The sequence below is a fragment of the Acanthochromis polyacanthus genome, chromosome 7, assembly GCF_021347895.1.
Source record: "Acanthochromis polyacanthus isolate Apoly-LR-REF ecotype Palm Island chromosome 7, KAUST_Apoly_ChrSc, whole genome shotgun sequence".
Classification (NCBI taxonomy): Eukaryota; Metazoa; Chordata; class Actinopteri; family Pomacentridae; genus Acanthochromis; species Acanthochromis polyacanthus.
Window position 1 is genome coordinate 30,943,319 of NC_067119.1, and position 27,354 is coordinate 30,970,672.

The following is a 27,354-nucleotide window of genomic DNA, read 5'->3' on the forward strand; positions in this document are numbered from 1 at the left end:
AGCACGAGTTAACATTTTCTGTCAGATCAAGGACGCAAGATGTGAATGACTTGCCTTTATTAAAACTTTACATAAATTTATACCAACTTATTTAAATACTACATTGAGTGCTAGTTCTTTCTATAGAATATATAATGGTGTGTATTAGTACTTGATATGCTTTTATTTTGATTTCCCTTTTTATAATCCAGTATTAGTCTTAGGATTAGATACTGTATGTTGTAACATTGATATAAATGTATGATCTATGCTTTGCAGAATACTTTTGGGTAATATGTATGGAATAAGTGTGTATTAACCAGCACTAAAATGACCACATGACAAACCACATTAAAGAAGAAGCAGAATGCTGGAAGGAGGAGCATGAAATCCACAATGAAAGAGCTATTGAAAGCAAAGTGCAATGGTTGGAGTATTATAACTCTGAATAGCATCAAACTACTTAATAAATCTGATTAAAGGTGCTCCTAGCAGTTGAAGGTTATGGAGTACACACTCAAAAATACTTTTTGTTCATGTTTGCAATCAGTCTTCTTTTTGAAACGCATACCACAGCAGTCATGGTATATTAAGCAGCATATTATTCCTTCTTTGTTCAAACGCAACTTTATAAAAATAGAAAAACTAAAGTGAGAAGTATATTTGACAACAGGGAGCTACAGAGTATGTAGTAATAATTTCATAAAGTTGATTTCAGAAATTAAAGAAATAGGTTATATATTTCACAGTGACACTAATAGAGTTCAGAAATGCATAAGCGGCCCACCAGAGTCCGTGCTCTTCACCATCTTGTCACATCTGGTTGGTCACACTGCACAGCCCTGTAGACAGACTGAGAGGTGGCTGGCTGTCACTGACTGGGGTTGACTCGGTGACAGCGCTGGAAGGGAGTGGACCGACCCCTCCAGACGCCTGGCTCCCCCATGGCCTCCACTCTGGTCTGGCCCTCTGTGGGCTGAGGCTGGTGCTTTCTACAGCAGGCCTCTTCCCCTCATATGTCCCCCGAATCAGTCCATTCAGCACAGCAGAGGCAGCGGTCTGGTCCAGGTGCTCAGCTGATACCAGAGGCTGCCGATCCTCCTCCTCAGAGATAGCAAACACAGGCACACTAATGTGATCAGCCTCGCCTGGGAAATCGCGCCTCTTGCCAGCCTGGTTATTCTCGATCTGGCAATGTGGGGACGAAGGAGAGCCAGAGCTGGGCTCTGAGGGGGATCCTGGAGCACGAAGAACCCCAGAGGCCTTCGCTTGGTCTGCGGTCCCAGAGAGCAAGCCAAAGCAAGGCCCCGTGAAGCGTGAGCGTCGCAGGTTGCTGGTGGAGTTGAGACGGCGCTGCCTTTGGGCGGCCTGTGTCAGCGGGTAGGAGGCATTGGATGAGTCAGAGATGGTGCTGGTGTCTGGATTGGTGTCGAGGTGAACATCAGAGAAGACCTTCCTGCTGTCACCTGCTCTACAGTCAGCTACCAAAGTGGATGGAGCCTGGAATGATACACATGATATAGTTTGTGGTCTAATAAACCTTTTTCATAACAGACTGTATGACTCAGTAAAAAAAAAAAAAAAAAAAACACCCTGGGTTAACCATTTAGTGACAGTCAAAATCTGTTTCAGTAAGCTGTGATAGATATCCAGCAAGCACAATATCAGCACCATGTAATCACAACAACCCAGCAGAAGACGCTGCTATGCGATACAACTGCATTCTAGACTGGGACCTGAAAATGCTCTAATCATGTTGCTGCTGAAAACAGGTTGAGTGATATTCATCTGAAATATCTGCATTTAGCTCATCAAAATTAAAGTAAGTTTTATATGTACAATTTAAAGCAGTTTTTCACAAACAACGTTCTGGTAATGTGGGATAATGTTCACAATGTGTTGTGTAAATGTTGCAACATCAAAATAATCGGCATGGTTAACATTTTTATGCTGACCTTTTGAGTTACACTAAAACAAACACCCTGACCACTAACACCTGCCACTCATTAACTTTCAATGTCAGAAATGTCCCTGAGTGTGAAAACACTGCAAAGGTTCTAATACTGACGCTGTCCACGAGCTTGGTGAAGGGACTGGTGGAATTCCAGCTGCACCACTTCTTATGAAGCTGGGGCAATGGAGGGAGGAAGTCCTGGAAGGTGCGTACGCTCCACGCTCTTGGTCTGGCACAGCCACTGCTGCTGTCCTTGATGGACCTGGCACCAGTAGGTGAGGTGTTGGAGTCTGGCGAGGGCCAATCACCTGAAGGACCGGGGCCAGTGTCGCTGTGTCGGAGAAACCTTTCCCGCTGCTGCGAGACACAGAGCCAGGAAAATAAAATGATAAAATATCAGCAGCTGCATGCACTGGGCAGTGGAGTGTTGTCTGATGAAAACTGCATGTTCACCAGCAGCCTTGGTGGTCTTCAGCTGTGTCAGCAGATTATACTAATAGCTGTGATGCATATAATCTCCACCTGCTCAGTGACCAGAAACTGAAAATGTCTTCATTTCTGGAGACCAAATATGGAGATGCTGAATACATGTATTGGCAATAAACTCCTTGGAAGAACAAAGGTTATAAGACAAGAATGGCCTAGAGAGGACAAACAAACTAGTGATGACCACATAACATTAATAGTTCACATATCAGAGGTGGCATTATGTTCAAGCACTCAGCTGCAGCTACAATGGTCAGTGACCTGCACTGAGCAGCAGCCTTGTCATTGGATCAAGCACGCATCTTTGGTATTGAGCTCTGATTGAAAGACTCAGATAGCAGCAAAAGCACTACTTCATCTCACTGTAAATGTAAACAAACTGAGAGGGATGATACTGTCAGGTAGCAAGGGAAAGGCTTCAGATCTGTGGACTTCAATATTTGTCTGACACAAACAGGTAAAACGATTGTCTAACCAAATAGCTACTGCTCAAACAGTCAGGAAAATATTCTTTAATGCCTAAGAATTAAAATTAATTGCCGTCAAGCGGAATCAGCATTCAAATAGTGTCACTGCGTCCAACCACATAGTCCTCTGGGGTAGGGATATTAGCAACTGACTGGCTGCCAGACTGCTGGCTGCACCTGCTACATTTTCTCCTCGCACCTGAATTTATCCCTACAGATTTTGTTGTGTACTACATTAATGGATTAAAAAGAAGGAAATGTGCTGATTAGCTTAGCCTGCTCAGCCACACAGCCAGGCAGCCAGCATCATTATTTATTAAGTATATTAAAGCTGTCAAGAGAACAGCAGGGGCTTTGGAATGATTTCAGTCACATTTGTGATGTTGTGTTTGCACACACTCTTACTATTTTCAAAGTACATTAGAGGTCCATAACAAAGAGCCATTTGAAGGGACTTTACAGTGCATTGAGCCTTGTACGGGTCTTTCTTGCTTCAGCAAATCAGAGAGGCTAAATGTGTTTGGCAGCTTAGATGCTCAAAGGTCACTATATCATTTCTGATCAGTCAGCTGCTGTCGGATCAGAGAAGGGGGAAGGTTAAAGAGGCTGCACTCATCAGAGAGACAGATAATCCTTCCCACAGAGTCACTAGCAGCTAGCTTTGTCTAGACAAGAATTAGCTAGGGGTTTAAATAAAATGTTCTTTTGCTCACTAAAGCCCAGCGAACACAATGGCAACTTTTCAATTTGACACATTTGACAAGAAATCAGCCACATAATGCAGTCGCTTACAGTTCAAAAGGTGGAGTTAGGGACCCTTTGGGTATGCCTGGAGAAGCCCGACATGGTACCCAGAAAACAGAAGTAGTTGAGTGAAGTGTGTTGATTTTCAGACAGACCGTAAGAAAAACTGGATTTAAAACCAGACTTCCTGTGTTGATCTCATCACCTTGTCTAGAGCAGGATAGATTTTCAGCACTTTTCATTGCTACAAACTGAAGCTCGTCTCAGAAGGGGCCCTTTGCAGCAAACGTTATCACGTGGTTGTTCATGGCTAACCTGGGGGTTTACCTGGCACTGACACCGAGAAGATGAATTTAGCATTTCTTAATGACCTTTGGTAGCCTATGCAATATTTCCCAAACATTATTTACACGGATGTCTGCATTGAGGACACACACAGGCAGACCACACACTGTGCGCCAAAGTGCCCCACACACAAACACACACACACGCACAATTGGAGCTGGGAATCTGGCTCTGTAGATAATACTCCATTAGCCTAGGCTGCAGAAAAGCTTGCCAGTCCTTCAAAAAGCTGCCAGAGTTGTTTTATGCCAACTCTTATTCTAAGAGAATACAAAAGAGAGAAGAGAAAAAAAAAACGCTTGGTTGAACCATTGGTCCTTCAACGCTCCTCCCATCTTTTAATTATCGTCATTTTCCAATTTATGTTGTCATAGTTTTCATAGTTTCAGACAGTACCATGTGTAAGCCAGTATAACGGTGTCAGTCTTATTAGGTCAATTCGAGGCAGTGAATGCCTTGGCACCTCTGATGTCCACTAGTTCAAGAATCATGTGCCCAAAGCAAGGAGATCACCCATTGAGTTTGGCCTTGAGATGAAACGAACGGTTTCACCATTTACTGTGTGGCGTCAAGGCTACTTTCAGAAAGAACTTTTCTCACATGTATTCAGAGAAGTGAGGAAAGCAGATGCAACAAGAACATGCAAACATGTTCACAGTGACAATGCCAGCATGCCCATATTTACCAGGGATCATAATGTTCAGTTTCTTCACTATCTCACTTATCAGGTTAGAATGCTAAGATTTGCAAATCAGCACCAAAAGAGGCTGATGGGGATGAGTGGGAATGCCATTTGTTTAGTGGGTTCATTGCTTCTTTTTGAGGACTCCCATTAGCACTGCCCTAAAGCACTGCTAGTCTTCCTAGGGTCCACATTGGGCTGTTTTTCTCTGCACTTGCAAGCCAACTTGGAGGCTATTTCAGGGCTGCCTGAACCTGTGAGAATGTTCTCACTGCAGACACTGTCTCTGTAGAATATTGAGACGACAACAAGAAGCGCTGAACTGCAGTCTTCTCCTTTCTAACCTCACAATCAACAATGTAAAATTCACTACTAACCTAACATAAACCTGCATTGTTCTAGCATGGTGACAGTAGTCACATTGGTCTGTTCTGTTCTCAACTACTATTTGTCGTTGTGTTGCTGCACTTGCAGTTGATGTTACAGTTGAAGCTGTTGGACCCTACACCACAGAAGAAACAGAAAGACTATCAAGACCGATGACAGGGCTGTTCTGTAAGCCTTCACATCAACCTTGGCCTGCCCTACGTTCCAGCAGTAGAAAACTGTTGTATGTACAAAAACAGGAATGAAACACTCTAATTTGTGTTAGACTTCTCAGTAGAAATCAATTTTTGATCTCTTTGATAGTGTTTAATATATTGTCCTATGGAGAAAATTGTTTATATAGAAGAGCTCTTGTCTTATAATTACTTTGAGGACTTGGTATTATCAGCTGGCCAGTACTCACTTGATGAGTTGTATATGCATGACTACAGCGTATTGTTGACTACACAAGGCATGTCATTGGGAAATTACCAAATAAGTGAATCCTTGGAAGCGAGGGAGCGGAGCGACCGAGCCGGGGGGAGGATTTGGGAGGGGGCCCCCCTCCCATGCAAGAAACTTTTGAAATTTAAAGGCTGAAAAGGTGCATTCTGGTGAACTCTGACACCTAGAATTCTTTAAACATGAAGGCTTAAAAAATGTCTGTATGGGACCTTCTAGGCACCCCCCAAAAACAGCACAAAGTCATGTTAATGTGATGAAACCAAATATTTATACTGGATTCAAATTTGAATGAGCCACATGAAGTCATCACTATGTGTGCTTTCCGATCGACCATGGGAGTGAGCCTCTTCTGTTGAGGAACTTGTGGGGCAATGCCACTGGGTTGTTGCAAGTACACACTACTGATCCCATATGTTTGGTCCTGTTGTCGCGTCTCTTCCCTCCGCCGGGTGAAAAAATGCCCGGGTGGGCATTTGGTGGTTAGAGTGCTTTTCGTACAATTTCCTGGCATGATTTTTCGTTTTCATGTGGTCTATCAGCGCTTGGCATCCTCTGTCGCTGTATTTTGTCTCATCGTCGCACACCATGCACCTCGCTTTCAAAGCTATATCTAACTTTCGATAATGCTCTTCAATCGTTGTTTCCAACTCGTGCTTTTGCCAGCGCACTGTTGACAACTACGTGCGATCCAACCCTATACCCCTTACACCCCTTTTTTTTTTTCTCATCAAATTTGGGCGATTCACGTTGGGTCTCAAAATTGATACCTCGATACGCGAATTTTCGCATATCCGCGACCAAATAACATGCCTGGACTACAAGTGCAGCTCTAGTAGAGGACTCTGGTCTGAAAGCACGACGTGCTAATATAAAGAGACCATTCTGACTGAAATAATTTAGCATTGTATTGAAAATGGTCTCCTTAAGTAACTCGTTCAGCACACGGTAGGTGGTCAATAAACAGAAGAATTGGACAAATGAAAGTTGTTGATACAGAGTTGATCCAATTCATCAAGAGTGGGCAAAAATGTCAGTACCAAATTTAATGTCAATCCTTTTAACAGTTGTTGAGACATTTCATTTAAAACCACACACCAAACCTATTGTTGGCACTATAAGGAAAATTTCAGGTAATCACCAAAGGAAGGAGGCTTCATCTTCCAATGATTGTGAATTTGTAGATTAGATTTCAAGTAAATTCCACCAAACAGTTACTTTGATATTTCAGTCTGAATCAAGGTGGTAGACCAAACAATGGACTGAAATTGTCATGCAAACACAGGAACGCCAGCATGCAGATTTTCTGTTTAGAATGTTTAGATTTGGATAATGTAATATCATAATTATGTGATATTAAACACAAGTGAACTGTCATGAAACTGGTTCTTACTGTGTGAGGTGAGAAGGGCAATCCACTTGGGCTAGGAGCTGAGGATACAATGAAGACCTCATCCGCACCAAGGTCGAGTTCAGTCAAACCGCTGCAGGACAAGTCCACCTCTGCATTCTGAGAAACTTCAGCTCCAGCACTGGCTATAGAAACACAGAAAGACACAAAATACACATGGGTGACAAAATAAAGGAAAAATTTTGGAAGTGCCTTAGCACAGTGTTGAGCCACCACATGCTGCTAAACAACTTCAGTGGTCATTGGTATTATTCTCCAAGTTTCTGGAACTCTAGTGGAGGAATGAACACTATTTTTTCAATAAGTATTCTCTCATTTGGCGTTTTGGTTGATGCTGGTGGAGAGTCCTTTCTGACATGTAGGTCCAAAAACTTCCATTGGTTCTTAAATGGGGTTGAGATATGGTGAATGTTAAAACCATAGCATTTTTCATACTCATGAATGGGGACACTGACTTCCTGGAAGAGGCCACTCCCATCAGGACTGAAATGTTGCATCACAGAATGAAGATGATGCCTCACAGCAACTTCACAGTGATTCATTGTGACCCTTTTCTAAAAAGGGACAAACGGACACAAACCATGCCAGCAAAATGTTCTTACTACTAAAATTAGAGTTAGTGCAGTGGTCCACATTGACTTCATGCTGCCTGCTTCTTTAAGTAAGGATTGCTTGCTATTCAAAAAGTAGTAGAACTTAGGATCGTTGTACTGTAAGTTAAATAGTTCAATGAAACAACATTCAGAGTAGGATAATCTTAACTCCCTCACTGTTTATAAGCTGTGTGTTTTGGTGTAAACTCTGCGGCTGCAGCATACAGAGAGGGGGACTGTACTCCCCTGTTGTTCAAACTACTCCCAGGCTGCTTTGTGGGTTAAATGCCACCACCCACAAATCTCTCAGCCTGAGTTCAGTCACACTGAGAGGGTGAGTCTGTGAATTGTTCCCGGACCAAGCCTGTGTCCTGCTCCAAAACTAATGCAATTTTGGTTTTCATTGAAAACTCACCCAGGGTCCACAGAGCGTTTCTCATTGCTGTTTATTTTTGAGTAATAATTTACAACATACGTGATGAGTCAATTAAATCCTGTGCATGAAAGCTTGCTCGGAAAACTCTGATGAAAACAGGAAAGATTTTCTATTTCCAGTGACAGCTGCAGTATTTTTGCTTGGAATAAATAGAAGCAAGACAACCACTATAGATAAGCATACAAAGAAAATATAACCAATTGGGATACTCTGGAAAAAATCCAAACCCACACTGATTTGATTGACAAATCATCTCCTGACAAATGAATTAATGGCAGATTTATATTCCTGAAGGTGTCATTATCATTCCTGAAATTATACTCGTCAAATGCTTTAACGCATTGTGTAGATATAAATCTTAATGAATGATATCTGCAGTAATGTGCTATTCATGGGCTTTGGGCTTGCTGTAATGCTTTTGGTGCATTCCTAGTCATAAAATCCTTTCTCAGTACATGAAGTAAGCAGAATTTAGCTGTTTTGATTCTCAGCATGATACATTTTATATTTTTAATGACCAAAATAAGCATTCCGATCTACCAGTCTATCCTTTGTGGGTGTGCATTCATGTGTGTGTTCTCGAAACCTGTGTGTGGTGGGCTGTCGTTGTCCTGCTCTGTGGTCATATCCAGGTTGGCTTGATTCTCAGCCATCAGCTGCAGCTCACTGACCTCGGCCCTGGTGTTCTGGACTCCCTCTTGCACCTACAACATAGCACAGTACTGTTCACTTTATCTTCAGAGCTTTATCACAGTACCAGCAGGACAAACAAGTTCAGTACAGGTGTTAGATAAAACCCCAGAGCCAGCTGTGGAAATGTCTTCTAACACACAGAGACACGGCACAGCACCAATTCATGGTCAAAGGCTGAGACATCAAATAAAGTATAGTTGTTTTTATTTTTAATGAAGTAGATAGTGTACAAATCACCCTCATATGACTTCTTATTTCAAGTATTCTCTTGTAGTAAAACTACTTATTAGCTATTAGTCAAATCTAATGTTTTCCTTTGGCTGTTCGTGCAACTTCTGTATATTTTTTTAATATATGGTTTTAAAATACACCTTTAGGTTTGCAAATGGTGTCATAAACATGCAAATACCACTAATATTCCCTATATTGTTGTGTGCATTTTGCAAACATGTAGAAAATGTTCATATAGATTCTTAATGAACCAATCAGACATCTTTAAAGGATAATTTTATTTTAATTTTGTCACTGACTGTTGTCACTCTTTCAGGTTTCAAACCAAAACCATCTGCATGCATTGAAAAAAATAAGTTTTCGTCAGTGGGGTTAAATGAGCCCTCAAAACTAACTTAGCCTATTCTGTTCATACTGTCCTATCACTGTTTGTCTTATCATGGACAGGTTAAAAGAAATGTTAGGGATCCAGAAAGATTTTCTTTTTGTTATACTTTTTTGTTCCACTCTTTATTAATTTCTTTTTAACCCTATGCAAAATGTGATTCTATGCTCTAATTGCACACTCTAAGAGACACTCTGCAACAGGCCACTTCAGAGGAGCCTGACCATCCAATCAGAAGTTAAAAACAGTCCTGTGCTATTTTTCCACTGGCTGAGCAAAAAAAAAACCAAAAAGGTTTTTTCTTAACTTCTGTTGAATGAGCCAGATCAGATGTTAAGTCCACCCCAGCGCATACCAGACACTAGCAATCCATTAATCACAAGGTAGCCCCACCCCCCAAAAAACAACACTCTGTTTTATTATCTCTAAAAAGACCAATAATTCATTAGGAAAACGCTAAATGAGGTAAAAGATGAAGTTAGAAGTATGCCGTTTTTGTCATAGACTTCTATACAATGGAATTTCTTTAGAAGATGGCCCCCTTCTGGCCGTTCAGAGACTCTTTCCATATTTTCGACAGTCCCTGTTCAGCCATGACTGACATTGACATAATTTAAGTAAATATATTGGATTTTGCACAGACTTTCAATGTGTAAAAACAGTGGCATAAAAATCGTCATTTAGTTAAAAAGTATTTATGTAGAAGCAGACAAAAACTTGTTGATCAGGTTTTGCATTGGTGAAGAAGAGGAAAGTACAGCGTTTTATGATATGACAACTGTCACTAAAACACATCTGCCTTAATATCATTAACAGACTTGGTTTCAAATCTGTGTGACCACCCGTGAAGCTGAGCTGGTATGGCTCTGCAGGGCACAGTGGACAGTGCTGGCTACAGTGGCAAAGTATATTAAAAAAAAAAAAGGTTCACTGATCCCAGATAAAGCTCTGTTTTCAGAGGAATGTCTGAAAGACAAACAAGGCAGCAAAAACAAGAAGAAAGGTAAGAGATATGAGAGAGTCACCTGTAGAGAAAGCAAAAGGAGAAGACATGGGAATAATACACAGTCCTAAAGAATTGTTTGGTTTTTGGAAATTTGGACATTTGATCCTCTTTAAAACAGTGCCTGCAGATAAAGGTGGTATATTTGAACACCACAAAGAAAACTAGATATATTAATCAATTATTTACCTAAAATATCAACAGATGTGATATTCTTCAGCAGAAAAAGTAAAGAAGCCTTAGAAGCTGGTAGTGTCCTCCTAACTGTACACTGTCCCCCAGACTCTGACACCAGCTCGTGAAAGTTTTTGACTGCTCTTCCACTTACTATTTTCTTCAGCTGCGAGATGTTTAAGGGTGTTCTCGCATGTACTGCTCGTTCCAAATCTGGGCTTTGACTAGGCCGTTCCATAATCCTCCATTTCCTATTTTTGAGCTGTTCCTTGGGGGATTTGATGGTGTGCTTATGATCATTATCCTTTTGAAAAGTCCACTTCAGCTTCACTTTGAACTTTCAGACAGATGGCCTCTCATAATCTTTAAGCACTTTTTGATATGAAGCAGAATTCATAGTTGAATCAATAACTGCAAGCAGCCCAGTGTCAGAGGCAGTGAAGCAACTCCAAACCAGAACATTTCCACCATCATGCTTCACAGCTGGTATGAGGTTCTTCTCCTAAACAGCTGTCTTTGGTCTGCGCCAAACACGTCTACTGTTACTGTGTCCAAACAACTCTGATTCATCTGTCCAGAGCACACTATTCCAAAAGGCCTGTTCTGTGTCTCTATATTCAGTGACCAACTAAAGTTTTGCTCTAATGTTCTTTTTGGGCAGCAAAGGTTCCTCTGGCATGCCTGTAGGACAAGTTTGTGCAGCCTCTCTGACTGTGGGTACATGAATGCTGACACCAACAGTTCCGAGAGTTACCTTCAGAACCTGTGATTAAGGATGGGGGTTCTTGGGAGACAAACTTTTGCATCAAATGAGCTCCTTTCGAGGTGAAATGTCTTGGACAATCAGTCCTGGACAAAGTGGCACTCATTTGGCACTTGTAGATGACTTTCCTCAGAGTGGAATGATTTATTTCAAATAATGTGGAGATCATTTTCAATCCCCTACCAGACTCAAAGGCATCCATCATACTTTTTCTGAATTCCTGGAAAAGCTCTTTAGATCTTGGCATGATTACACTACACAGTTAAAAAGCACAGACAACACCAGACACTGTACATCAGAGGTTTAAGTAAGACAGGCCACACCTGTCACTCCCTATGGAGGTTTGAATTATTGCATCTACTATGTAAACCCAGAATGTTCGTATTCATGTGTCATTATACGAGTGCACCACCATTATTAACAAGAATTGTTGAAAAGATGGTCAAATGTTTGTTAGGTCAAATACGCCAAAAGAAAACACTCACACAAACACAAACTATTTCCATGTGCTAGTATTTCATAGTGCTGTAGTAGAGTCTGTACCTCAGAGTTGCTGGATGCGCAGGAGCTGGCTCTCTTTGGACACAGTTTGGGTCTGGAAAACATGAAGTGCCACAGCAATTCAATTGATAATTATGGACATATCCAAAAAACACTTTTTATGAATGTCCTCAGTTTTCTTCCCACTCTTGAGAGTGTTTTCTCAAGAATACAAGCCCCTGTGGTGTTCACAACTTAAACAGAAATATAAAAATGATCACCATCCCATACTGTACTGAAATGGAAACTTTGACACAGCAACCACCTCACTCGATATATGACAGCTCCAACATATCTGTGGCTATTTCCACTCAATAGTTGCTCTGTTGTGGTGTTGGATGATGGAGTAGGATGCACCACAGTCTTGCACTCACACAAACATCCTATTTTACTCTGTTGCTGAGGTGTTGCTCTGCAGGAATATCCACTAATTCACTGTTGACACTCATTTCAAGTATGTGTGATGGCAAATTCTGATGACATCCAACACTAACCCTAACGCTAACAGACATGGTAGCTGCTCAAGGAGGGATAGTGATACACATTCATTTTTCTTCAGTACACATTCTCCACAGTCATGTGGCTATAGTCATTTGATTTTTCTGAAACTGCACCGATTAGGTCTGTTTATCTGTTTATCATCATACTTTTTAAAACATCTGTCTGGCAGTATTATATCATTTACGCTTTTCTGTCCTGTTTTTCAGTTCATGTGAACCAGCAAAGCATGCAAAAATGCTTGAGCAATTGCCCTCTTATTAAAAATTACTCTTACAGCTGAATGAGTTCATTTCCAGCCACCAGTCAACTGAGGGCAACCCCTGCTGGGACTCTCATCCACCTTTGGCTGTTTACTGACCAGAGGGGACCTTGGCAGTTAAAGTCACTGCTGCTTTAAACTTGCACGATCTCGCCTGACTCGCCAGGCTAGTTGTTTTCCAATGGTTTCTTCGAACTCATTTAAATTAATAGGGAACAACTGAATAAGAAAAAAACGGCTACTGTGGCTGCTCATGAGTTTGATGTTTCATGGTCATGCATTTCCTGGCTTCTGAATGACTTGTGTTGTTGTTCTTGCTAATTACACTTTCACTTTATTGAACACGTGTTTCCAATTTCCCTGTCATTAATAGGGAGAACCTGCAGAGTTATTGTGCCTGACGGATGAGTTGGAGACGCCGAGCTGCAGTTGAAACTAACACAAATCATATTAAACTGTTTCTCACAGAAAGCTGAACAGTGAGACAGGCACAAATCCAAGCCATACCAAATTTTGAATCCATCTGGAACAGTAGGGTAGAACAGTCAGCTTGTCAGAACGGATAGTATTACAAATCTCCAAGCTTAACCCTGTAGTTCGTGTTCATTGTCTCCTGGGATGGACAGGGAACAGCTTGTAAATTACACCTTTTGATTGCCGGACAATGCTGTCGGTACCAAACTCACATTGAGTTTTACCTCTCCTTGTTGTCCCTTTTTCCCCATTTCCCCGCCCATCACTTTCATGCAGCCTCTGTGTTTTTGTGCACTGGAATTGATGCCAGGTGCTGTACCTTGAATACCCCGTCGTCTATGGTGAGAATTATGCACTTCAAGGAAGCCGCACAGTTAGAGCCAAACCCAACTAATCACCAAGGGTTACCACATCAGGGACTGAGGCTTCCAGCTGAGTCAACATAACAAAGTCATGACTGTGTAGGTATAAGTGTGTGCATCTATATCTGTGTGCGTGTGTGTGTGTGTGCGTGTGCGTGTGCGCATTTTCTGTCAGTCTAGCCCATTTTCATTCAAAGGAGAAACTGAAGATAAAACTTGGAAATTTTCTTAAGAGCGTATTTACGAAAACCCAGTCAAATGTGGTTTATGGTCAAATACAAAGCAAAAAAGAGAAATCTTCAGGTCTAATCTTTGCACATTTGTTCACAGCAATGCTTCAAGCTACAGGAACATCAGCATGCTAATATGATCACAAGGACAACATTAACATATTGATTATTTGCGAGTTTATCTTAGTTTAGCATGCGTACTTATGCTAATAAACTCTACAGGTGAAGCTGACAAAAAAGCAACTTGTTCATCAGGCTGTTGGTCAAGAATCAAAGTAGTGGATAGTTAAAATGTCAGCCTTATGTTGGGAGTAGATAAAATGAAATGGAAAGATACATCCTCTGCTGTGTCAATTCATCAATTAGATGCTCAGATATTTTACTCTAGAATGGGAAAAAATGACCAGGTGCTGATGCTACATCAAAGATCTGGGGATAACTTAACTAAAACTAAGGATACAAGTCGGGAGTGTTTACATATCTAACAAATTTCACTTAAAATCTGAGTGCAGTCTAAAGAAAGCAAAGAAACATTAATGACAAACGCCTTTCCCATCTTTAAGAAAGTCTGTGTCTGACCATCTCAAAAATTTCAAAGCACTCATTCATTTCATGACTTACAAATGAAAAAAATTAATCGACTAGAAATAATTTCAGCCCTTGATATGAACAAGATTCACATCAGCTACTAGACCAGTTTGCAACCATAATATGATCCAGAAATTTCACATAGTTGTTACAGTTCAGCAGTGACAAACGTAAGTCAATAACCAACCAACCAACTTATTTTTGTTTCTTTTGCTTTGCTCAAATAAAATCATTCAACTTCTATTACCTGAAAATGATGCAGAAGGCACTTGTGAGTATCAAAGCGAAGAAGGCAGCTCCACTCACTGCAGCCAGCAGAGAGTCAACCTTGCTGGCTGTAGGGGCCATGGCCCGTCGGTCTCCTCCTGGCTTGGTCAGGTTGTGGTAGTGGAAGAGAAGAGCGAAACCACGTCCCCAGTGGGTGGTAGTGATGAGCTCCATGATTACCTCCACCATCTCCTGACTAGAGCCGAAAACCAGCTGGCTGCTGGGAGGCCGATTGGAACCGCAGAACCTGGAGGAGAAGGTGATGAGGTCTGAGATGTAGAGGACATCGTGAGGACAGGCGTCAAGCACAGACTGCTGGGTTTCTGGGCTCACAGCTGTAGTGTCAGTGGAGTGTGGCGATGCAAGAGTGGTTTCTTCCACAGCTGTGCTTGGATTGGAATCAGGGTTGAGATCTCCCCTTAGGTGAGGTGAGGAGGCAGAGTTGACAGCCTTGTCACCTGGAGGCACACCTCCAGGTAGGAGGAGAAGAGAGGGAGAAGGCGGAGAAGACAGACTAGAAGAGGCATCTGCAGATCTTTTGGCAGAATTTAAGACTTTGGCAATCTCCATTTTTGTGGACTGTTCCTGGACCACAACTTGCTTGACCTCACCATCTTGGGAGGACTGCTGAGTCTTTGAGGCACTCTGAAGCACAGGATCTTTAGCCTCTGAAGAGGTTTCATCTGCTGCTAAGCTACCAGGAATAAAAGTCTCCTCTTCATCCACTTCTTCCTCCTCAAAATCAGAGATAGCAGAGTATTGTGCAGAGTCATGGCTTTCAAATATGTCAAAGTCAAATATTTCCAGAATAAGCTGGTAATCAATGGGCACAACAAACTGCCAAACACAGTGAGTCCCAGAAGAGTAGTTGTAAGGAAAGCCAGGAGACAGAATGAGGCCTTGGACATCCACCACGTCCACTTTGGCACCACAGTCAAAGTACACCTGCAACAGGAATTACACGAAGTCAGCTGTGTCACAAATATGAATCTGTTTTTAAGGCAGATACAAGAATCTCATATTTCATTTCAGAAATTTACTGGCACTTTGTCTCAAAGTGACAATTAACATGCCTCATACAGCACAACATGCTGAGTAAAGCACAAGTACTGCAAAGGTGAGGGCTTGAGACTCACCATCCATGCTGGCATTCTTGCTATTCTTTGGTACTGTGCTTAAAAGAGCTGACCAGTATTATATTACACTCTGCCTACATTCTGAACCGAGTCATCCTCTCAGATAATGGCCACTAACTTATTTAGTTTCCTGTGTCAAAGGTACCAACAACGAAGGCAAATAATTCACTCGACTTGTGTTCTGATTACTCACTGACATAAACCAGCTTGAAGCTGAACTATTCAACTCTGTTGTTCTGCCTTTATATCAAAGCCTGTGTTTTGCCTGTACTGCTAGCCTGGGTAAACTTGGGGGCAGCGGGGATATTTCTTCAAACAAGCTGGCTGTAATTTTTCCCAGGTGTACGGGGATGTAAGGGGGACCTTGGCCCTAAGCAGAGGCAGATGTGTGGTTGGGCCAGGGAGCTGAAGACCAGACCTTTGTAGGGGGCCGGTGTGTTTATGAGCTTTCCCGTTGGCCTCAGTTCTGGATTGTGGGAATGCCCCAGACTGGCAGACCCCCTTGCCAGACAGGTAACAAACCAACACCCGCAGGCGATGCTTGTGCTCTGGACTGGGCTAAAAACAAACAAGATCTCTTTGAGATTGCAGTTTAGATGGGAGGGAGTAAAAAGGGCATCAGGGACACACACTTTGTGGAGCTAAAATCTGTGGAGCCAGACAGGCACTTTGATTGCTCCACGGACCATGTATCCCCATCCATATCCAAAATGCATTTATCAAAGGCATTCCTCAGCCTGTGTATTTTAAGTAGCAAAACCTCCATGTAATTCTGACTACAAGAATGAATCACTTGCTCGGGCCTCGGGGATCAAACTAAAAACTTTCTCCATAGTTAATACAGCTGACTTACCTTTCAGCAAGGCCATAGCATGTTACACACACACTGGAGGTCAGGCAGTGCAGCCTGACCTATATAAGTAAAGAAAATATATGTCTGTGCTTTCTGGGTGTTAGATGTACAGCAAAAATCACCATCTGCCTTCAACCATGACAAACACCAAAAATTCCATAAGTGGCAGGTCCATTGCTAAACTCTCATTTTGTCCCGCTCTCTTTACATATTTACGTGATCAAATCTAGTAGCAGTCTTGCAGAGTTTTGCTTGGCCTCATTTGTGATCTTAGCACTTTTTATGCTACTTGGTCACATAATGTTTCCTACAAAAACCTTAATATTATTTTTTTCTCAGTTGCACCGAAGTCGGTTTCAACATTATTTTCATTTTCTCACATGTCTACTTTCTTCCCAGAATAATAAAATATTTCCCTGGGGCAAAAACAGCATTAACATCTGCTATTTCCACAAACGGTGCTGGACTATTCGTTTACACTGGAACAGACATGCTTCTCAGTGCATGCCAGTGGCTGTCACGGTTTGTGGAAATACAGCATTGAAATTTTGGTAATGTCCTCGTCAAGTATTTATGTTTCAGGACAGACAGTAGTCTGTTGGGTTATGAGATTACCTTTGAGAAAGTGATAGACTGATTAATCAGTCAGTCAATTAAATGCCATTTTGAGATAACTGGCATTGTTCCATTACTGCTACTACTTCACAGGGCTGGTAAACAGAAAATGTCTGCATCTACTCACTTGAAATATCAAATTATGTTTCCAATGAGTCTGTGGGTGCTTCAGTGGCAAAAAAGTATTGCAAAATTTCAAAATTAGCCATTACAAAGACAGATTTATTGTTATTAGATGCTGTAAGATACAGAGTATAAGCTATGATAAATCCATAAACAGCTGCACAGTGCCTTGGCAACAGGACGTGACACAATACCACGATGTCAGATGTCCCAAGCTGCAATAACACTGCAACAGGATCTTTACTGCTCATCCTAAGAGGTAAAACCGGTACCCCTTCCTTCACCAAAAACCAGGAGCCAGGGGATGAAAAAGCTAAAAGACTGGTGGGAGAGAATTGTTCATCCATCAGGAATGGAACGTGGAACAAACATGCACAGAAAAAAAATTGCTTGTTACAACCAGGAAGATATGACTGGATCAAAGGTTTACATGGTTGCTAAGTGCTAATATTGTCGTACTGAATCCATTACCAAAAGGTTTACAACATCCCTCTCCATCTGATCCAGGGCCGGATCTGCTTAAGAACTTTTACTTTTTTATTTTCATAAAGGTAGATTTTGATTACTTGTGGACATTTATTTAGTTGATACATTTATTAACTTAAAATAAGTGCACTGCAGACAGACGGCAGGACAGCAGCTCTATTCAGGGAAAGAAAATGCAGACGATAGTAGTGTTAAATTTTGAAGCTCAGCAATTGTATGTCTTCTTGTTAGGGCTCCAGACTGCGACTAAATGGTTGCATTTTGCGACCAAAATTTGAGCGAGTGCGAGTAAATTTTTCATCTACTCGCGCATGTGCGACCAGTAAATATGCGGATTTTTTAAAATTACTATTGAATATTTTTTGTTGCCGACAAACTTCTGCTCCACACTTCAGCCCAGTAGACAGTAATGCGCAAATGAGCTGGTTTAACCGACATTAAAGCTCGTGTCCGGAGTTTGAATCGTAGCGTCTCCCAAAACACTGTTGGTCCCTCCCTCTGATTTCGCCCCTTTATTTGTGCACGCGCGCAGTACCTGAGAGGAGTGCCCGGAGTGCTGCAGCATCTTGCCTGTTTTGCTGTTTTCCACTCTTCTACATTTAGTACATTTAGTAAATAATAAAGGAATTACGTTAGAATGCTGTATTGAGTCTAACTTGTCCTAATACCAAAATAACATGAATCTGCTAGGACGAACGAGTAAAGTTTCAATATGTGATTACACTCGTGTATCCCTCTCGATGACGCTGTTTATCAAACTTAGTGCATTTACGAGTGTATATGTGTTACGTTGTTTATTTATGTCTATCTAGAGTTCAGAATTGCATGACTCCTCTGATGAAGAGTATGTCCCAGACGCCCCAGCATCTTCCTCCAGAGGTCGGGCATCTAAACGAAGCCGTCAGGCGGGCTATGGAGGCCGTGGTCGGGGAGCGACGCGAGCACCCCGAGCCAAAAAACGTCCTGCAGTCTCTTGGCCTGACAAGCCGTGGGATTGGTAACTTTTCTGGAAGTTGCTGATCCCTGATGCTCTCTCCTCCACAAGCAAAACAAATGTGCGCGCGGTTGCGTAGTGCGTAGCTCGCCCACCTCTGCATGGGCTTGCTTGCTGTGCGCGTAACCGTTGATTGGCAGCATGACAAAGCTGAAGCTCGAACTTGATTGGTCGGCAGCAACCGGCACATGGGGGTCTATGAGAGGAAGGCGGAGCTCATGAATAAATTTTCATATCGCGTCATACTAACATTATATTATAGTATCGAACTAGACTAACACATTTAAGCTTTGTTAAACAATGATACATAAATTGAAAACAAACGGAAACTCCGGACACGAGCTTTAACTCCAAAAGAAGAAGAAAGTAGACGAACACCAACGAAGAAGATGGCGGGCCAATGTGTGTGAGAGCAAGGGGCGAATGACGGTGAAGCCTTTGATGTTTCAAAAAGCCTTTATTTACGTTCAGCCTTATTTTGAACACAAATTCACCTTTCTGCCCTTCCCTCCTTTCTTGTCTCCATTCCAGCTGCTTCTAAGTTTAGACACATCCTTGTGGAACCATTTTCTTTCATCTTTACGTGGATTTTCGGACTTTTCGGCAGCGTCTTTGTCATGTCAAGAAGCCTCTTCTTAGAGAAACACTTCCTGTGCCACTGAAATGGTCACAAAATAAAAGCCTGTACCATTAAAAATGCGCCTTTAAAATAAAAGCCTGGAGGAAACAGTTATTTTAACACTAGCAAAACAAAGGCTTGCCAAAATTGATGGACTGATCAACAGAGTAATTTACACGTGATTCAGTATAAATACATAGCGTGCACATGCATAACACATGCCTGTGCTCAGCACAAGGTCATTTTTATTAAAGATTTCATCCGTCGGAAATTATCCATCATCTGAACAGCCTTGGTGGAGTACTGCACTCTCTGAGTGCTTTTCTTGTTATGTTGTGTCAACTGCTGCACAATAAATTGTGAATTGAAAACATAGTTTCTGCATTTATTGTGCAAGTATTTATACAGTGAAAATGAGAGGAAATGTGAATATGTAGCCCTGCGACAGACTGGCGACCTGTCCAGGGTGTCCCCTGCCTTCACCTGAGTCAGCTGGGATAGACTCCAGCACCCCCCGCGACCCTAGTGAGGATAAAGCGGTGTATAGAGAATGGATGGATGGATGGATGGATGCGAATATGTACTTTACAAGTCGATTTTGTTGTGTGCCCCTAAATTTTCTGGTTGCGCTCCTAAAATTTTAAGTTAGGGGCCACTGTTCTCCTAGGAAAAAAGTTAGTCTGGAGCCCTGAGATGTACATTATATTTCCCTACATGAGTAATCTTTTTAACTGTATTCAATCAGATGGAGAAAAACATAAAATCGGTATTGTATTGGGTCTCTAAATATTGAAGAGCCCATAATGGTCAAACACTACTTAGAAGGCTGCTTTAAAACAACATTTTTATCTTAGGGCCGTAGAGTTGTGTATGAAACATTACTGCATGTGATTAAATCATAGCATTTGGAGTCCTGAGGTCACACATGGGACTACGTTTCAGGGAACAACAACACAGGTCTCAGCCATGACATGGCTTAAGACATGTTTGCCAGTCCCTTTTGCATTTCTAGGACATGCAAAGTGAAAGTGTGTGGCTGACCAAATACGAAACAAATTAAGTAGCTTATACGCATACGTTACATAGTATCCCAATTACATTTACAAACACTACTACTGTTGTCAAAGACACTGAACTGTTGCTGGCACATGGGTGACATTACACTCAATTAAATGTAGCTTACTCTTATATTTTTAAAAGAGTTCTATTTTTTTGTTCAAGTTACCACTATTCTGACATTGTATTTGTAGTGTTTTGCTGTTTTTCTCTAGAACTGACATTTGGAGGTCTTTACATTAGGGCATGACATGCTACACTGGCGCTGCCTACACACTTACTAGAAATTAATGTGATACAGCAAAGAATTACACGGATGACATTTGAACGAGCCAAGTGCCATTCCTGCTGAGGTTAGAGAGTAAGCCGATTTGGGGTTCACAGTGTGCAGCGAGGTTGCGCAATGAGGGGAACCACATTACAATACGGGGGCATAACAGGGGGAACAGAAAGACAGCGTGTCCCCTTTTAGGGCAAAAATGACCAGTGGTGAGAGAATGTATGCTTCTTTATAATCTTGCCATGATGTTGTTTTGTTGGGCTTTTCTCGGCCTCTCATAAAGAACTGTTCTGCCCCATTTTTCACTCTAAAAGAAATATATCATTTTAGGTTGAAAAGGTAAACAATCGCAAATTATGCTCAACTGTAAATGAATAATGCCGACAAGAGAACTGTGTCATGGACGGACACTGTGTCATCTCTCCCACCAGGGTGAGGCGACCCGGAGGTCCCCTGCACCCTGGGATGTACATGCTAGACTACACATGAAAGGGCCCCAAAAGTGCCACAGTGTCGAATGGAAATAGGACATTCTTATAATGCCAAACATCTCAGTTCGTTTACATCACAGACCGCTCCACTGACAGGCCGCTAATTATTCAAGGATGCCTTTTCTCATGGCGGAACAATGGGCCACGGAGGCGTTTTGGTGAGCCACTACGCAAATGGGGAGGGCAAATAATATTTTTATGACGTTACGCTTATAAGTACAAGGCCAGCTCAAAGTTTACATAAGAGCCGGCTGGTCACTGCGCCCCAGTTGTGACAGGGGCTTCCCTGGACATAAGTAGATCAACTGAGCACATAATTGTCTGAAATGACTTGTTCAGTGAAACATCAGACCAGCTGCTGTCATTACTGAGAGGCCCCCAACAAATGGCTTTGTTCTATCGTGTTCCCTTTGCATCAGGATATGTAAAAGAAAAAAAACTCAATCACATTCCATGATGGGGTTTATACATCTGTCTAATTAGTCCAGAGGCAGCTTTAACCCCACTGACTATGTGAAACTGATTTGTATATGTGCTACAAATACCTCTTATTATAAAAAATATATCCACCATTAAATCAGAATATTATTATTAAGTTAATTAAAAATTTAACAATCATATTTTTCCATAAAAAAACAAGTTTAACCACAGTGTTGTTTTCTATTTGGATGTTGCATCCTGTGCTTTAATTTATTTAAAAAAAAAACATTTCATTTTTAGACCCATGTTTGCAGTGAAAAAGTCAAACGTGTCAAGTCACTTGTCAGTTCACCTTTATTTGACAAAACAGAGGTGTGCAGTCCGATCAAACTGTTCGCTGCAACATGGATTTTTTTTTAAACCACCCAGGCTGACGACACCGCTGTGAAAACTCTGCAACACGAGCTGGCTTCTACTGAAGTACTGTTAACACACACACACACACACACAACACACACACAGTGCCTCTCATGCACACGCGGCCCCGGACTGGCTCATAAACAGGCAGGCAGGCCCCTCAAAAGGGGGCAGGAATCCTCACCAACCCTGTTTACTGGAGGAGAAAAGTGACACTGCTTCACAGGCTAGCGCTCCGGTAGCAGCAGTTCACTCAGGATGCATTGCAATCACACTCAATTTCTGGACCAGTATCAACATAGTAAGACTGTGGACAAGTAGTACGCACTGTGTGTGAAAACATCTCTTTAAAAAAACATTTTATTTTTCCTTGTTTTTAATCTAATCAGGTGTATTGACTACATGTGATGTCGAGTCACACGAGCCTAATGACCAAAGGATGCAGCAGGAAGGTGACACAGCTACACATTCAGAGCCACATAACAGACATAAAAGTGGATTTCTAAAATAGAAAATGCAAGAATTCATGCTGTAAAACCCTAAATGAGCGAGGATGAGGAAAATCTTACCACAAATCAAATGAAAGCTGCAGTTTAACGAGATTAGGAGTGCCGCTAATTCAATTTGAATAAAAAGCGCTTTTTTCCCCTCAAAGTTCAACAAACGTACAAGAATTTCCAGAAGTTGCACAAGTGGAGGAAAATACAAGACCTCACACAGCGTACTATGGGAGAGAAACTGCAGGGTAGCATAATGGGATAGTGATAAGTTAAATGTTGTTGAAAAGTATTGATTTCCCAAAGCATTTCAGTGGGAGAGATGCAGGTATGCAAGCAAAGCAGATTTGTGTGGTATGACCAGTTTCTGAAAAAAAAAAAACAACAACAACTCCATTTGCATTTTTACATTTTGCACAGTTGCCTACAAATTCACAGACAGAAAAGATGTGGCTTGCAGTCATTGTGCACAGCTGTGAAAAGGTGCTAATACTCCAACCTGGAATTAGTCACATCTCCCATGTGTCCCCGTCTCTCCTGGTGGGATCAGCGGCTGCACAGCCAACCCACGGTCAGCTTACAAACAACTGGCGTGGCGGCCTGATTAAGCTCGGGCATTTCTAGGGTCGCCCCTGTTGGCCACTGCTGCACTGGCTCAGCACATTTTCACCACCGTGTGCATTATGGTCGCTTATGAAAGACCTCTTTGAGCCCAATGATGTTTGATCAACATTTTATTTACAGAGCCATCTTGGAGACGTTAACTGTAGCCTACATGGAAAAGTGGAGCGCTGTAAACTGCGGTCCTCCAACTTGCACAGATATGTGACTGGGTGGGCGAGAGAACAGGAAGATGCAGGCGCTCTTTTCCATGTTTGTGGTGCAAAACCTATTAACATATTTCCTCTAAAAAGAGCTGCTGTGGTAGCTGTTAAAGTGAGCCTGTGAAACCCTGCGGTGAAACATGACCTTATCTCCACAGCGGTTCCAACCAGTTTGGAGAAATCATTTCCAGATTTTGGAGTGAGATCCAGTGAATGCGACCATGATAATTAGTCTTTGGGCAGCATCTCAGTGACAAGCACAATCCTGTGGGCTGTACTGACACAGATAACTGCAATCAATCAGAATCTAAATGACTACAACAATATTTCCAAGTGTAACCACGACATCAAAATTGCCAGAAAAGCTTATTTTGTTGTCAAAGCTGTCACAGCTCTCCGCTATAGTAGACGATTAACCGCTTGATGCTCCAGAATGTAATGATTTATCTCTATCTTGAGAAAATACTGTAATTTAAATTCTTTAATAAAATTATGTATGTTAATTTGTCTTATTATATCTTTTAATTCACTGAGGGTTTTTGACTCAGTCCCAGTGTGTGCCTTTAGCATTATATTCACAAAGACACAGAACTAAACATCTGATTTTAAAAGATTAAAAATAAAACCCAAAAGTCGGGGCAGGAATGATAGTCAAGTGATGAGGGCACATGGGTACACATGGCTTCAGGCAGCGAGTCTCCTGCTCGACTCTCTTTCCTCATGTCCCCATGTTCCTTGGTGTGACTCTATTAAGCCATTTTTAAGCACCACAAAAAATGAAAAGTTTGTTTAGATTGAAAATGCTAGACAGAAACATTGTACAGTCTAAAAATTGGCATTCAATATGTATACCGAATTTCAATTCAACATATTATACAGCTTTGTTTTGGGGTTGAAAACAGAAAACATACATAAAACTGGAGTATTTTTGTGCAGAATGAAATGCAAACAAAATCATGTTGTGGATAATTTTAGCAGAAAATGCAATACAAGTCATGATTTTTGAGGAAAAGGTAATTTTTCATTTTTTTCCACTGAAAAGAGGGCCAGGATATCTCTGTTACACCACAATACTTCATTGGAAATGGTATTTTGTGACATATTTGACCTTTTTTGAGAAACTTCAGCTTCTACAATTTAGATATTGCGCTTTAATTATTTAAAGAGTTGAAAAAATACATTCAGAATAGTGTTAAGCCTTCTGGGCTTTTTAGAGATTTCCTGGAACTGACGTTTCAGAAAAATCAGATACTTATCTTTGAGACCATGACCATTTTGGATCTTCAACAAGCCAAAAAAAAAAAACTTTCTATACCTCTTAATCTGCAGTAGTGTGGTGCTTCCATACCTGAAAAAAGAGTAAAGTACAACAAATGCAGTATATACCCAATGTGCCTACTGATGCTTTAATTTTGAAGGTTAAAACATTTTATCAGCAATTATTTCAGTGTTGTTTGGCTTCTCCACCTGAAAGTCTCATCCAGTGGAAGTAGCAACATCAGCATTTTACAGTTTTGATACTATCACAGACAAATGTTTTGAAGCTTCCAATCACCCTCTGCCTAAATCTTTGTTCATTTCTCCATTCCGGGACCTTTCATCCCACCTCAATCCACCACATTTCACTGACACAACGTGACATTTTTCCCTGTTGACAGACTGTGTGTATCTGTTGTCAGATAATTCAGGGGAGAAATAAGTAAATTTGCTGGTCGCACTACTTATTTCCGTTAGAGATGAATGTCTGCTCATTCCATCACAGATAAAACCTCCAGAAACACAGAGCGCCGCACCACAACAACGATCAAATTTATTCTCCCTCATCCACAGAGCTGAATTGTGGACCAGCAGACTTGGATGCTTCCCATTTTTTTCCGAGGGGGATAGAATAAATTCCAAGCTTGTTTATGCTGTTCCAAAAATCAACTTAATACAAAAGGGGAGCGGAGGACAAAGCCATCATTTACCGTGCCCCCTCAGGCAGATAATTGCAAAGATAGTGAGCACCCAAACACACAGGAACTAAAGCTGGAGACGCTGACAATTCACTATACCAAGAGCTTTTGTTGTCTAATTCTGAGAATTATGCTGCTGAGCCGTCATTCTCCATGAGTGGAAGAGGACGACTCCTGACAGTGGAAGCTACGGAGCTTCTCCTGGCTGACAGTATGGTCTTGATGTCCTGGGAGATCTGAGTCTGATCTGAGTCTGATCTGTGTCAAGGGTTTCCCTTTTAAATTAGGATGACACCAGCCTCTGTCACACATGGACACATTATGCTGCATCATACAGAAACTGGAAACAGATGAATACGGGATCAGAAGACTGAGTGTAGATCCCTCTCGTTTTAAGATAATTGCTTTTTAATTGCATTTCCAACACAAAAAGCAATAATATATAGACTTCACTATATTGCTTGCAGTATTTTCTGAGTACTGACACATCACATCAACATTTCCTAGCTTTAGGAACAAATAGCAATGTGCCTGTCTGAACACGACTGTTCAAGGCTACTCACAATTTGGATCAACGGGTCCTGTCATCCTTAATGGCACATTTTTCTGATGCATTTATCCACATTAACACCTCACTGGCATCTCTGCTTTTTGCCTCAAAACAATTTCAACACCTCAAACAATCACCCCTCAAGCACCCACCAACATGTGTGAGCCTCTCTAACCTGACAGGGGCCACAGGAGAAGTCAAAACAAGTCCAACATGAATGACAGCCTGACTGAATGGAAAAACATGTCTGAGAAGCAGCCCTTCCGACTGTTTGCGTTCCAGGTCAACAAAGACAAACTCCTGATCGTAAACTCCTTCCATGTCAGAGGGGAAGCTTGAGAAGTCATATTCTGCGAGTATGAAAAGTAAAACATAAGGTTAACATGTTCCCAATGTGGTTCTCATTTCAGCAGTTTGGACTCTGCATGCCATTCTCTCAAAGTCTGTGAAGTGCAGTAACATCAAAACATGCCTGTGCCATCAAAACATCCCTTTGAAAGCCCCAGAGGATATAATGTGCCACAGAGTTTGGAAGTTTAAAAATACAGACCAAAACTTTGAGAACTTTTTGGAAAAGGTATATGAGAGTCTCTCAGCATGATGCAAAGTGAGTAATAAAGTCTGGCTAACATGATGTTGTGAATATTGTGTTTAAATCTACAGTGTCAAAAAGCCACATGGCATATTTTAATACAATAAACTACAACTACTTTTACTTTTTAAAAAAACCCGAAATGGTTGATTTTGCCTTCTTGAGGTGGACGTGCTGTCTAAATAGAATGGGCAGACACTGTTTCAAACCCCACACTGACCATTCTCATAACCTGTTTATGCAGTATGGTTTATTTCCTTCAAAACTTTCGCAATATCAGATGCAGCGCTTTGAGAGAGGGTCACGGTTACGTCCTGCTGTTACCAAACAGCAAAACTCCACTGTAAAAACTGTCAATTTAAAAGTCCATCGCTAACGGCAGACCTGCTCTGTATTGTAATACGGGAGCTTACACGATTTTCCAAGTAGAGTGGTGTTGTGATATGGTCGGCTGAAATTTTAGCAAACAGAAAGCGTTGAAAGTTTTAAAATGTCAAGTTTTAAAACATAGTTCACACTACGCACCGCTTCTGGCTGTCGCCTTCAACTGTGTATTGTGGTTTGGTGGTAACAGAAGAACATTTAAATTTAAAATGTAGCCAAAATAAGTCTTCCTTTATGCTACACATATATGCCGAAATGACTGCTAACATTTATTTTTTCGTAAAATAACTTACTTCAGGTCTATAAGAGTCAGAGTATTTGCCACGAAGCAGACAACTATTGAATATCAATGTTTACGAACGGACTCCGGGGTTCGGCTCTCTCCATACAAGTGAGCTCGACACTCAGCAGAGCTTGAGATAAAGAATTATTTTTGCAGCAAACAAATGTCAACTTACTTTCTGTGCAACGCATCCCACAACGAAGAGGAGATAAGCTGTCATAAAAACATGCGCTCCAAGCGACGTAGCACAACTCATTTTCTTCTAATTGTTCCTTTTTATTGCGACGCACCGTGAACCGTGTCCCGCTCCTCTGCTTCCCTCTCATTCACCTGAAGTGTCGGGAGCGCGCTTCCATCGTTCATGGGCGACCTCGAACACAGGAC

The 27,354-nt window shown here is 41.5% G+C and overlaps 1 protein-coding gene across 1 annotated transcript; it reads right to left on the bottom strand.

The window, feature by feature from the left end:
- Positions 1-40: 40 nt before the first annotated feature.
- Positions 41-27,354, bottom strand: si:dkey-112e17.1 (uncharacterized). The gene is made up of 7 exons (XM_022192816.2): positions 27,146-27,354; positions 14,376-15,340; positions 11,718-11,769; positions 8,512-8,629; positions 6,879-7,021; positions 2,048-2,290; positions 41-1,479 (listed from the first exon to the last, which is right to left on the bottom strand). Exons 1-7 carry the CDS (start codon positions 27,224-27,226, stop codon positions 793-795), a joined length of 2,289 nt encoding a protein of 762 aa, XP_022048508.1. The 5' UTR covers positions 27,227-27,354; the 3' UTR covers positions 41-792.